Source organism: Echinops telfairi, unplaced genomic scaffold (assembly GCF_000313985.2).
Source record: "Echinops telfairi isolate 266 unplaced genomic scaffold, ASM31398v2 ScPeMD7_9;HRSCAF=40, whole genome shotgun sequence".
Lineage (NCBI taxonomy): Eukaryota > Metazoa > Chordata > Mammalia > Afrosoricida > Tenrecidae > Echinops > Echinops telfairi.
In genome coordinates, this window is record NW_022103906.1 from 77,858,262 (window position 1) to 77,872,249 (window position 13,988).

Sequence of the window (13,988 nt, forward strand, 5' to 3'; positions counted from 1 at the left end):
CATCCTAACGTCTGAGCATCATTCTGGCTGTGCTTCCTCAAGGACAGAGTTGCTGGTTCTTCTGGCAGCCCATGTCACTCTCCATATTCTTTGCCAGCATCGTAATTCAAATGCATCATTCTTCTTCGGTCTTTCTTATTCAATGTCCAACTTTAATAAAGGTTATTTTTTTTAACTGCTCCATAAATCATGAGATGGAGTACCTCAGCCATCCTCACTTCCCCTCTAGCTGGTGAGGCAATGTTTTTGCATTTTGAAATCCTTAGATTAGAGCTTATCTCACTTTGTCCTCTTCTTAATCAAATGAATCAACTTTGACATTTCAAGGACTTCAACTAGAATTGACCTGATCTGCATCCAATTTGTAAAACCCCCATATCAAAATGTTTGCACCCCAATAATTGGCAGGTTAAGACCCACAAATACTTGCTATTTTCATATTTCCATCACTTCTTGTGACATGCCTTATTTCTGCATAGTTTTGCCTTAGTGAATGAGCATTATTGAAATTTTTCCCTGGTGTTTAACCCTCATATTGTTTTCTTAGCAATATTCAGTCACTCAAGTTTTTAATCTGAATAACTGAACATTCATGTATTTCAGTCTAAAAAATGTTCTTTATATGTATAGAAAACTTTGAACTACTATTCCAAATTCTATATTCTTTGGCTAGATTAATGATATTATTATTAGAATTACTGAATATCCCATGGAGGTCACTTACATTATTTCTCAAGAAGTTGATAATGCTGACTCTATCATGGACCAGGGATATATATATATAAAAAGAAAGTTTATGACTTGACAACTCATGGTAAAATTTCCGCCCTCCCCACACTTCCCTTGACTGTAAACCCATTTCCCTTTGTTTGCTTGACCAAATGAAGACAGACTGCTTCTCCCGCAGGAAGCACTGGTGGGGTGGTGGCTTACACGTTGGGCTCACAGCAAAGACAGCACTTGGAACCTCCCAGCCAGTCCCTGGGAGAAAGCCGAGGCTATCTCCTGCTCCTCTGTCTTACAGCGTCACCATACATCAGCCTAGACTCACTGGCAGTGCGCTTTCCCCTGGGCTCTCTCACAGGGGAGGGCACACTTCATTCACATTTTATTGTAGGATGACACATGACTCTGTGTTAGAAAATGCAATTATTCCTTCCATTGAATCTTCTGACATTTTCTAACAGAGCGTGGGTCAGATCTTTTCAATAAAACATTTGCAAGGTAGAAGAGTTATGTCTCTGTTAGGTAGCTAGAGGCAGAAACCAGGGGTTGTCCCTCTACATGCCAAGGCCTCCCTCTCCCCTCCTTACAGGAAGTTGGAACCCCATAATGGCTAGAGGGTATGCACAAATTCAGGCCCTCGAACCACGAAGACTGGGTACACCCGGGTGGGCCCCCATCTAGGCCAGGTGGGCTTAATTCAGCCAATGGGGTCAACCAGCACCTTAGACCACACTTCCCAGCGGAAGGCACCCAAAATGCTGGAAGCAGGAGACCGTGAGCTCTTTTCCAGTTGCTTCTCCACAGTCCTGCGCAGCCTGGGCTGTGGTCTCTCTCCCTCTGGCTTGTATTCAGTTTACTGTAATGCCTTAAACGGCTTCGGTCCTATATAAAAACCCACTTGGATCACAAACCAGGCTTCAGTGTGAATATTCTTTCTCGTGCAAAGCCAAGGACCGAGGTATTTCTCACCCAAGAAACCTAACATAACCTCATATTTGCTTCATGTTCATAATACCACATCAGAGTTGCCAGCAGGGCTGGTCATGCACTGAGAGAAGTAACAGCAATGCGTTTCTGAGGACAGAATCTACAGCAAGCAATCGTATGATGTGTGCTATTCAACCTTGGGTGGCCTAGTCTCTCTGCCTCCAGTCCCTCACCTCCCTAATCTTACCACTAGCCCCCTTTCACAACATGATCTCCCAAGGTTGAAGCATTTTGTTTTGTTCTGGTGTCTGGACATGGGTTAAGAGTATGAAATTCTACATATGTTATGGTTTGAGACCAACAGTAAGTTCATTATCATTAATTATCATTATTATTATTTCATTATCATTAATTAGCAAGACAAGTTGGGGGGAAGAAAATAAAATCAGGATGCCCAACAATCATCGTTTTCATTAAAATCACATCTGTAAAGCCCACACCAGTGGGACTGCGCTTCTGCGGGCTTCCACTGTTCTTTGTTGGTAGCTCTCATCTCCATACAGAGACTTGAGATGGGTCTGGGGCACTTTGCAAGATTGGTAAAATCTGTAGTCTCGTGGAGGTTTTTAATTTAACCTACTGATATAAAGCTACAGGAGAAGGACGAACTGACATTCTACCAAAGGCCACGTGGGAAGTTTTAACCTGGCCCATTTATCTAGGCAGAGTGTAAAAAGAACAGTCCGTGCCTGAACATTACGATGCAATTACATCTCACGGTAGAAAGAGATGCTTTTCTTTAACTGGCACGAAACACAGAGTCCAGACTTGGCAAGGATTTTAGAAACCAGAAAGTCTAATCTCCATCCCACTGCAGGCATTCCTCTTCGACAATGAAGAGAGCCCATGAGTCAGCCTTTGAATACTTAATGAGATAAAGGGCTCTTTGTTTTGTGGGACAACCCTTTTTGATTGCTGGATAGCTCTCATGGAAGGTTCTTTCTGCTGATGAGTCAGAAACTTCCTTATGGCAAATTTCCAAGCATCAGTCAGTGGACTGTTTGGAAGCCTGATGTCATGGGTTGCATTGTGTCCCTTAAAATCTGTGTCAACTTGCCTCCCCAGAATCCTCAACATGGTGAGATTATCATCCATTCCGTGATGTGTTGTGAGTCCTAACCTCTATCATGGTAATGAGGCATAATCAGAGGGAGTTATGTTCATGAGTCAGGATAAACTCGACAGGATTAGGCTGAATTTTGAGTCAATCTCTTTTTAGCTATAAAAGGATTAGTGAAGCAAGCAGGAATCACAGTGACCTGATTACCACCAAGAAAGAAGTGCCGAGCAGAGTATGTCCTTTGGATCCAGAACCTCCAGACTCAGGGGAAAATTGATACCAATATATGTAGAGAGCCCCAAGGAATGTCAGGCCCACCAATGCTGAAAAGCGACAAGGACCTTCCTCCAAACCAGCACAGGGAGGAAGCTGTGAATGGGACCTTGAATGGGCTAAACTGTAAGAGAATACATTGCTGTCTGTGGCAGTGTTTCTGTTACAACACTAGATAACAAAGACAACTGGAAAGCTTTTGACCCAAGCGCACCGAGGTTTGCACCCAGGGTCTACTACTTGCAAGACAAACATTCCTGTCCCAGGGCCTCAGTTTCCTATAAGATGCTGTAAGTGGTATCTGGCTTTCATGGTACAGTGAGGCTATTGTGTGTTAAGTGCATGGATTAAGGTAGATACTCATTAGAAAGCACCTATTAGTAGCAGTAGTTCTAGCTTCGACCCTCGGATGCAGTTAAAATTCCCTTAAGACATGCCCTTTGCCAGGCTATAACGCACAGTCCTTCCGCTACTCCTTACATGCCATAGGGTCCCAGACCCTAAGCACTGGCTTGCTGTCTACGATGTCAGCAGGGCAAACCCACCAGCCAGAGAAAGATGAGGCTTTCTGCTCCCCACCCCCAAAGATTTACAGCCTCAGAAACCCTATTCGAGGGTTGCTTCCATTGAACTTTGACTCAATGGCAGTGGGTCTCGTGGGAATTTTACTGGTGTTCTAAGGAGAGCATTTCTCCACGTGTCTCTGTCCATGAGCTCCTCTAGGTAGGAACGTGTAAAACTAAGAAGTCATAAATACTTGTGTGAGGGGACCCACACCAGAGCGTCGGGGGTGGTCCCTCGGGACGACACCTTCCCAGGTGCTGGCCATCCACCTGCTCTGCCACCCGGATGCCCAAGCGTGGGGCAGCTGTCCTACCTGCACGTCCTGCTCCAGCTTGATCTTGATCATGTGGTACTCCTCGCAGTCCCAGATGCGCTGCTTGTTCAGCTGCCTCTCGTATTCCTCCACTTTCTTAATGCGGCTGACGAGGTACTCCAGCTGAGGGCCCAGAGGACACGGGGGAGTCGCTACGGGCCCCCTCCACCCTTCAGGGCCTGGCCAGCCTGACCCTGGGGAGGGTTTGAAGGTTTCAAACTCCAGAGGGCGTCTGACTGCTCGCGGGAGCCCCTCCCCAGACTTTGAATCCCTGGGTCACAGCTCGTAGCACGTCTTCAAACCACGTGGAGCGTGCCACGGAGAAAGAGCAAGCGGGCTCATTTCTGAATGAGGTGTTGGATTCTGGTCAGGTCACTGTTTTGCCCGCTACATGTCTGCAAGGAGGTGAAAAGCCCCCAAGCCCCCTAAAAACATCCTTCTTGGGCTGGGGCAGCTGACCGAGAAACACAGGAGAGGAGGACAGAATGGGGTGAGCCACAGGGACCCACCAAGCCAACCTCGGTCTGCAAGGCTGGCTCACCAGGAAGTGTGGCATTAAATGTATGCCGTGGTGATCCTGCCCAAGGGACAAAGGGGCAGAGCAAATTCAGTCACAGTAGAAACCACCCTGGCTTCGGAAGCCTATTTACGCCCCTCTGCCACCCCCCACTTTACCTCTTTGGCATTGTGAGCCTGCAGCGCCCGCTCCCATTTCTTCTTATTGTTGGCCAGGAGCTCCTGTCGTTCTATCTCAAATGCTTTCTGAAATCAAGAAGGAGAGACCGTTTTTTATCAGGCAGGTCTCAGTGGCAGTAAAGGAGTCTTAGCTAGCAGGGCAAGTGCCTTGTCGTCAACACACAAAGTCCAATTCCCATGCAGGCTTGCCGAGGCTCATGTGACTGAGTTAAGGCTAGGGAGTTTAGGTATCGGGAAGTCTATCAGTCTGAAGTATGAAGTCGACAACATTAATGTAAAGAGGAAATGTGCCAACAGACCCATGGCTTAGTTAGTGTCAGAGGCAGGGAGGGAACTGAAGATAGGTCAGTATCCCTTGTTGGCCCAAACGAGTGCCGTCGAGTCGAAGTAGGCCCCATAGAACAGAGTAGAACTCCTCCGTAGGGTTTCCGAGGCTGTAAATCTTTCTGGGAGCAGAGAGCCTCACCTTTCTCCTGTGAAGTGGCCGGTGGGTTTAAATCACCTATCCTACAGGTAGCAGTCCAATGCTTAACTCGATGCACCACGGGGGAAGTCATGGTGAGCATGTTCATCTCCAATGAGAGCCATTGCATGACCATGTTTGGGGCTCCCAAGAAGCCGAAGAGTAGGGAATCTATAACAAGTCAGAGGAAGAGGCCCCACTCTCCTGACTATCTTCAAATTGTGTACTTAGAGATTGATTGGTCTGTTGTCTCGCTGCCCATAGATTAGCCTCTAGAATACAGGCTCCAGAGTACAGGGACATTGTTTCATCTGTGGCTGTACCCTAAGCCACTGGGACAGCACCTGGGATGTCGTTGTTATTGATGAATCGTGAATAAATGAATGACAACCTAGAACAGAGACAGCAAGCCGAGGAGCCAAACCTCTTAGGACCCTTATTGGACCCTTGGGCCAGACCTGGCCTCCCTGCCAAGAGCAGAAAGTGGTCTTTGTGTACGGGTCACCTCAATGTGCGCAAGCTCCTGGCGGAAGGTCTTCATCACACTCTTGACTTGTTCTTCTATCCTCTCCAGCAGCAGGCAGATGTCATCGGCCTGCTTCTTTAAATCCTTCACGTACTGGTCATCCTTGGTTTTTAGCTCCTGGAAAAGAACATGCAAAAGGTCGCTCATGAACTGGGACAGAAGCAGGAGGTATGGAGCCTGCTCCACTTGGGTCTTTCTGGTCAGAAACCGAAACCACTAAGGATTAAATCTGGAAGGGGGGAATCAAGAGAAGGTGCTCAGTGCCGCACAAAGCTCTAAACAAACCGCACAGGATCCAACTCCTCAATGGCCACCGCCTAGGAATCACCCTGCAAGATCCCAGAAAGCCTAAGGGGACCCTCTGAGCCATGAATGTCTAGGTTCCCACACAAGGGCACAATACCCACTGCAGACGCAATTCCAGTCTTCGCTGACCATGTGAACATCTGAAGCAGCATTTTGCAAGAGTCGTTTCGCTATTAAGTAGCCAATAATTCTAACAGAGCTACAAAGTTGTTGGGTTTTGCTTTGTTTGTTTTGCTTTGTTGTGGCTTCTGGTTAAAAGCATAGTGCTTCCGTCAGCAGAGCGATATAAACTAAAACCACCGTGAGAGGAACCTCCATTGAAGAACACAGAGAGGTGGGGCCTCAAAACGCCCATCTGCAGACACCCCCTCACAGAAGGGCCACAAGGAAGGGACGAGTCCACAATAATCACATTGATTACATTTATGCAAACAGATCTGGGGAAAGCTCAAAATTACCAGTCAAAATCGGGCTAGCTGTCCACTCTTGGATCAGACGGTTAATTGCTCATCTATGAGTTTAGGTTGGAGCTGGGGGCAAAATTAAAACAAGAGTCAAAATAAGGCCTCGAGTACATCCCACCAGAATTTAGAGAAAGTCTCAAACATAGATTTGAATCACTGAACACTAATGACTGAAGACCACATGAGTCATGGGATAAAATAAAGAACAACCAACTTGAACAAAGCAAAGAAGTCATTTAGAAGACAGGAAAGGGGGGGCAGAAATGACCAAAGTGGATGTCAGAAGAGACTCTGAAGCTTGTTCTTGAATCTAGTGTGGTTAAAATCAATGGAAGGAGTGTGGAGTGGAGATCCAAAGCCCATTAGTAGGCCACTGGAGATCCCCTTGCAGAGGGGTCTCGGGGAGGAGATGAGCCAGTCAGGGTGCGATGTAACAATGATGAGAAATACAACCTTCCTCTAGTTCCTAAAGGTTTCCTCCCCGCTCCCACTACCATGACTCGAATTCGATCTTGCAAGACTGGCTAGACCAGAGGAGGTACACTGGTACAGATAGGAACTGAAAATACAGGGAATCCAGGATGGATGAGCCCTATAGGACCAGTGGTGTGAGTGGCAAAACAGGGAGGGTAAAGGGAGAATGGGTAGGAAAGAGGGAACCGATTACATGGAACTGTGTGTGACCTCCTCCCTGGGGGACAGACAACCAAAAAGTGGATGAAGGGAGAAGTCGGACAGGGCAAGATATGACAAAATACCCATTTATAAACTATCAAGGGCTCATGTGGGAGGGGGGAGCGGGGAGGGAGGGGAAAAATGAGGACCTAATGTCGGGAGTTTAAATGGAGAGAAAATGTTTTGAGAAATGATGTACAAATACGCTTTACACAATTGATGTGTGTATGGATTGGGATAACAGTTGTATGAGCCCCTAATAAAATGTTTTTAAAAAAAAATCAATGGAAGGAAAGGGGACGTTAAAACGCTGAGTAGACCATTTCAAAGGGCAGCTCCAGAAGGTCAAGTCAAGTACGATAATGCAACATGCAAAGGTCTGGGGTTAGGACACCAGTAGGAGAGACAGGCTTAGCGTCCCTCGGGATGAGAGAGTACAAGAAAAACTTCCAGCCTCGAGTTGTGATGTCAAAAGAGCCCATGGACCAAATGTTGAACAATGCAGGACATATCCAAAGAGGATGGAAGGGTCACACAGAGTCACTGTACCAAAAAGAGATGGTCCACATGCCATCACTTATGGGGGCAGTATATAGTCAGCAACTGGTGGTATTGAAGGAAGGAGGCCACGCTGCACTAAAGGCATTAGCAAAACACAAGGTCCCAGGAACGGACGGAATACCACGTGACAGGTTTCCACAAGCTGGGGCGGCAGCAGCAAGATGAAAAGTCGGCTCACGAGCCATCTGCAACATGCAGGTGACAAACCCTCCGCTTGCTAAAAGTGAAGAGATCTTGGAAGTACTTACTGATAAGGATCAAAGATTTCCGCCTTCAGTATGGATTACGAGTCAATGTAAAGAAAACAGAAATCCTCCACAACCGGATCCACAGGAAACATCAGGACAAACAGAGAGAAGACTGACGTTCCCACCGATTTCATTTTACTTGGCTCCACCATCAGTGCTCGTGGAAGCAGCAGTCAAGGTATCAAGGGATGTATTGCCTTGTACAAACCTACTGCACAAGACCTCTCTGGAGAGTTAAAGAGCCAAGAGATCCCTTCGAGGACTAAGGTGCACCTGACCCAAACCAGAGTAGTATTTCCAATGCCTCATATGCATGTGAGATAGTTAAAGTTTACTGTGCCAACCTGGCCGATAAACTTATGTGCGGTTAATTAAAGGGTGCTTAAGAGATAAATGGCTAGGTGAACCTCGCCTTTCTAGTTCTCGGGTCTCTTGCTCTCTGATGGTTGGACCAGGGTGCAGCTGCCTTAGCCAGTTCCCCGCTTCAGCTAGCAAGGCTCACTTCCTGCAAGACATCCCTGAGGAGAAGCCACATGGACCTACCCCAGTGCAGCCCTGCGTGCTGGAACAGCCATGTGGAGACCCCTGCCAGGGCTGAGATGCTTACACATTCATTGATCCGGCTATCCTCCTGTAGTTGGCATCATTGTTTGTGTTTTGTGAGATGGAGGAGGACTTTGTGGATTGGTATCAGACATATGGGTTAATGTTGGACTTGTGGGCTTGGGCAGCACTGGGTTGGGATGTTTTCTTGATGTGTACTTACCCTTTATCTAAAACTCTCTTATACATATGAGTTTCTGTGGATTTGTTTCTCTAATGTACCAAACTGACACAGCATGTGACAGCCAGACATCAAATAGGGAAGACCAGAGAACGTTGCATGGCAACTATGGTGTTGTGAATAATATTGAAAATACAATGTACTGTACAAAAAAAAATCTGCCTTGGTTGAAATGCAACCAAGCTCCTCCTTAATAGCCAGGAGGGTGAGACTTGAGGCTCCATTTCCCAGACTTTGGGGCAGGTTACCAGGAGAAACCAGTCCTCGGGAAAGGACATGATGTTTGATCAAGGAGAGACCCGGTGAAAAGAGGAAGGACCCTGGAGGAGGGGGGTTTGGCACAGTGGCTGGCACAATGGACTCAAACATAACAAAAATTCTATGGCTAGCACAGGCCCTGTAGTGCTTTGTTCTGTTGGACATGCAGTTGCTACAAGTTGGAACCCACTTGTGTTATACAGGGTTCTCTAGAGAGACAAAACCAGATTGCTAGTAATTATATATATATATTTTTTATAAAGATAGATAAATATATAACACAAGAAATGAACTGTTAAATCATATACAGATAGATATATAATACAAGAAATGAACAGTTAAATTATAAGCAGTAGAAATGGCTCAGTGCAACTCACTCCCGTGAGAGAGAGTTGTGAGACCCTGGCAGTCCTTTGAGTCCTGAGGGCCACCACGATGTCCTTTGTGGAGAGAGCTCGGCTATCCCAGCACAGGCAGCAAAATAGCAAGGCAGGTCACCACTGTCAGCCAGGTCACCACCTGTCAGTCCCCAGCTCAAGAGATGTAAATTTCAATCGTGTGGTCTGTAAAGGGACCTCAACTTACAGCGACACAGTCCACAGGCTAGGCGTCCCACAGGTAGTGTAGCCTCTAAATTGAGGCACAGGACAAGCAAGGCAGCCGCACACTGGTCCGATGATCAAAGAGCGAGAGACAAGAAAGGCGAGGCTCACCGAGCCATTTATCTCTCCACCCTTCAATTAATTCCACTTGTGTTTATCGGCCAGGCTGGCACAATAAACTAACTATCTCACCACTCAACTACACCTCGCACAACAACAATGAGCTTAGTACTTTTGTTCAACCTCCCAGTTTCTCGGGTCGTGCCTGAAGTCATAAAACTTACTAGTGGCCGTCTAGGGCACAACCATGGATCTAGTTCACAGGGAGAAACCGAGGAAGAAGGAGAGTCAGGCATAGGAAACGGATATGGGATGTGTGGCTAACGGCCCCCATGAACAATGGCCTCCTGTACCGAGAGACCAGAAGCATTGGGTGGTGCTCAGCTACCATTACTGAACATTGCGATCCATCCAAAGATTCCACAGAAGAACCCTGATCAAAAGAGGGAAGATGCAGAACAGATTTTCAAATTCTCATGGACTTCAGACTTTCTAGAGCCACTGAGGATGAATGAACTCCAAAAAAAATAATTACCCTGAATTCTCCTTTAAACCACAAATCACGGCTATGCCCTGACGTCATCCTAAAGCCAAACCAAAAACCAAACTCAACTGCTGCAGCCTCTATTCTATTTCACAGAAGCCTATAAGGCAGGGAACAGCTCCATGGGGTTTCCAAGGCTATACATCTTTCATGGAGGCAAATGACCTTGCCTTTCTCACACACACTAGCTAGTGGGTTCCGACGAACAACCTTCTGGTTAGAGCCCAACACTGAACAAAAAGTGACCAATACTTGAGCTTAACTAGTGGGGGGAAAAAAAGATTAACCTTGATCATGCTGCTGTTTTAAGAACAATCCTCATGGGGTCACGATGAGTCAGAGCCACCTCCAGGTGGGATGGCCTGGCAAGACTGTCCAGGAGCCTGGGAAGGCAGTGTGTTTCTGCTAACAGAGGAGGACAGGAGGGTGAAGTGGCTGCACAACTCCAAGAATATTGTCGTCGTTATGAAATTGTATTTGTGGACACACAGATGGATGGATGGATTGTGATAAGAGCTGTAAGAGCCCCCAAGAAAATTATTTTTTTTTAATTGTATTTGTGGAAAGTAGTGGATTGGTGTGTTTTGTTGTGTTCTCCACAACAACAAAATAACTAATTTTTTCGGGGGAGGGGGCCTGGGGGAGCTGTTTATCACTTGGCGTATGCAGCATTTTGAGTAAGGAAGCCATCCCTCCACATGTTTCCCTTCGGAAGAAGTCAGCCACTGGCCCCATTCAATCCCCCAGCCCAATTCCATGGCTGTGGCGAGAGTTTGGGGAGCCAGGGGCCTCTTGCCTGTTGTAACTCGTTGATGAGCTTGTTCTTATCCTCGATCAGCCCAGCGCAGTGCAGCTGCTGGGTGTTCAGCATGTCCCACAGCTCCTGGGGGATCTTCTTCTTTTTGCCTTCCTCCCATTTGGAGGTGATTTCGTCAAATTTGTCCTGACTGGTCTTCACTTCATTCTCCAGTTTCTCCAGTCTGCAAAGACAAGCATGTCAGCCACCCCGGTCCAGTGGGAGATGCCAAGGCTCTCCAGTAGATGAGGAAGGATGTCTAGAGTCTGTAATACAGCCCCTAGGGACCCCTGCACTACCTTCCGACACACGCACCCCACCCCCAATCCAGACTGGACACGGGGACATCTTTAGGTCTAATGCTTGATGATAAGTAACTGATACCAAATCAGAGAAGAGGCACCGAGCAAGAAGAGGCATGCGTGAAGGAGACTGGATGGTTGACTGAATAGTGGAAGGGTATAGCTGTGTCTGCCACCATTTTCCTGACTGTGATAGAATTGAGCCCTATGTTCTTAGCATGGCAGTGGAGGCCTGCCCCCGGCTGACCCTGCTGGGGACCAGTCAGCCCAGTTCCTGGTGTTTCTATCACAGGCAGGAGGACGTTTCTAAAGGAGTCGGGTGAACTTGCAACTGCTCGTGCTGCGCCAAGCTGAAAGCCCTGCTGTTAAAACAGTGCTGTGGGGGGGCATGCTGTGGGCCACAGCAGCACAAAGGTTGCTCTTCTCCTTGAACTGCTTCTAAGAAGCGGAAGAATAAACCAAAACAAGAATTTAAAGGAGGACCCTGCTCCTGCTGATCTCAGTCCCTTGTGTGCGCGCTCAAGTCCTTTAACCCAGCTGAGCTGCTTACAAGGGGCCCGTGACACAATGGGGAAGCACTATTGAGCGGAAGGCTGGTGGTTCAAACCCACCAGCACCTTTGCAGAAGAAAGGCCTGACAATCTGTCCCTGGAAAGATGGTTGTTGTTGTTGTTGTTGTTGTTGTTGTTGTTGTTAGATGCCGCAGGGTCAGGTACCACCCAGAGGGACCCCATCCCATCCACAGCAGAACAAAACACTGCCCGGTCCTAGGCATCTTCACAATCATCCCTGTGCCTGAGCCCATGGTCAGCCCATCTCCTTGAGGGCCCTCCTCCTTCTCGCTGCTGCCAGCAAGGCGGTTCTCTCTGTCATGTGGGGCTGCTATGAGCCCGAACCCACTCAAGGGCACTGAGACAGTTAGGGTTTATTGTGCCGACCCAGCCGATAAACACAAGTAGGGTTAACTGAAGGGCGGAGAGATAAATGGCTCAGGTGAGCCTCGCCTTTCTGGTTCTCAGGTCTCAAGTTAGAACAGCACTTTCCTCTTGTATATATATGCGTTTCTGTGGATGTGTTTCTCTAGTCTACCCAGACTAACACCATAATCTGGGTAGACAAGGGAAAGCAATCCACAGAAACTCATATATGTGTAAGAGAGTTTTATATAAAGGGTAAGTGTACATTCAAAAAGCATCCCATCACAGTGCTAGTCCAAGCCCATGAGTCCAACATTAGCCCATATGTCCAACACCAATCTACAGAGTCCTCCTCAGTCGCACAAAACACACACAATGACGCCGACTGCAGGAGGAAAGTCGAATCAGTGAGCGTGTAAGCATGTCAGCGCTGGCAGGGGTCTCCATGCGGCTGCTCCAGCACCCAGGGCTGCATTAGGATAGGTCCATGTGGCTTCACCTCAGGGATGTCTCGCAGGAAGTGAGCCTTGCAAGCTGAAGCAGGGAACTGGCTAAGGCAGCCACAACTGGTCTGACCATCAGAAAGCAAGAGACCGGAGAACTAGAAAGGCGAGGCTCACCTAGTCGTTTATCTCTCCAACGTCCTTCAATTAATCCCACATGTGTTTATTGGGCACTCATCAACAACAAGCAGCTTATACCTCTCTAAGCCCTGGGCAGAGTGGTGTGCCAGGCAGCTGTCTTCTGAGGACTGGAAGTAAGGGTTTGGCCTGGGTTTCTATTAGGCCTCTGGGCCTCTATCTGTCTCGGTGGCTTCCTTAGTATTCTTTGATACACTACCACAGTTGGGCAGAATGCGAAGATGTTTGTGGGGCCGGTCATTCTGATCAACTTAAACTGAGGACAGCCCCATCTACTTGCTCAGCCTCGTCTCTCGCCTCCCACAAACAGCCATCGCTAAGCACATCTCACGGGCTCTCCCGCCTGGGCTCAAGCTGTGCCCTCTGTCTAAAATACCCCCTCCTCAAACTCCTGTTCATGTTTAGGGCCCAACTGGAAAGGCCCTTGATCGGGAAGTCTTCTCTAATCTCTCCAGAAGGAATCAAAGGCCCCCTCATGAGTATTTCCATGGGTCCTTACGGCTTTACGGCTTACGCGTTTCTTTAAGGAGCCTGGGTGGCATAATGGTTACACATTGGGCTGCTAACTGCAGTTAGAAACCAGCAGCCGCTCCACGGGAGGAAGACAGGGCTCTCAACTTCATTAAAGAGCGACAGTCTCAGAAACTCACAGGGGCAGTTCTACCCGATCCTTTCGGCTGCTATGAGTCGATGCCCACGTGATGGCAGTGGATTTGCTTGTTTTGTTACACTTAGCTTCACTATGAAACAGATCAGGGGTGTCTGTTTCCATGTCTGGCTCCTCAGCTAAACTGTGAGCTCCAAGAGCCAGAGCCGTGTTGCCCTCCTCCTTGCATCCACGGAGCTTACAACACTCAAAGAAGGGGAGAGGGAGCAGGGGGGAGCGAGAAAGAGGGGGCAATGCATTAGGCACAGGAAGAGAATTCTACAAAATTCCGTTTGGTAACGCCCCTTCCCGTGATGCTCAGGGATGCAGGGAGCCAGCGGTGGGCTCCTTACCGCTGACGCTTTATCTCCTCTTCTTCCACTCGCCGCTGGATCTCCTTGATATCAGTAGCCACCTGAATGTTTGTCACCAACTCGGTGCCACAGAAGAGCAGCTTAGCCAATTTCTGAAAACCAAGGAGGAAGAATGTGTCAAGTTAGAACACTTTATAAAGGGATTGATAGTTAGAGGCATTTGCACAGCTGTATGTAGCTTTTCTAGACATCTAAATAGGAG

At 47.8% G+C, this 13,988-nt stretch overlaps 1 protein-coding gene across 1 annotated transcript in view; it reads right to left on the reverse strand.

The window, feature by feature from the left end:
- The window catches only part of DRC1 (dynein regulatory complex subunit 1), a 51,430-nt gene that overhangs the window by 24,605 nt on the left and 12,837 nt on the right, over window positions 1–13,988 (reverse strand). The window contains exons 3-7 of the mRNA XM_045286587.1: window positions 13,766–13,878; window positions 10,907–11,090; window positions 5,588–5,725; window positions 4,599–4,685; window positions 3,924–4,046 (exon numbers count right to left, since the gene is read on the reverse strand). Coding sequence (XP_045142522.1) covers window positions 3,924–4,046; window positions 4,599–4,685; window positions 5,588–5,725; window positions 10,907–11,090; window positions 13,766–13,878 — 645 coding nt within the window. The remainder of the gene's footprint in view (window positions 1–3,923; window positions 4,047–4,598; window positions 4,686–5,587; window positions 5,726–10,906; window positions 11,091–13,765; window positions 13,879–13,988) is intronic.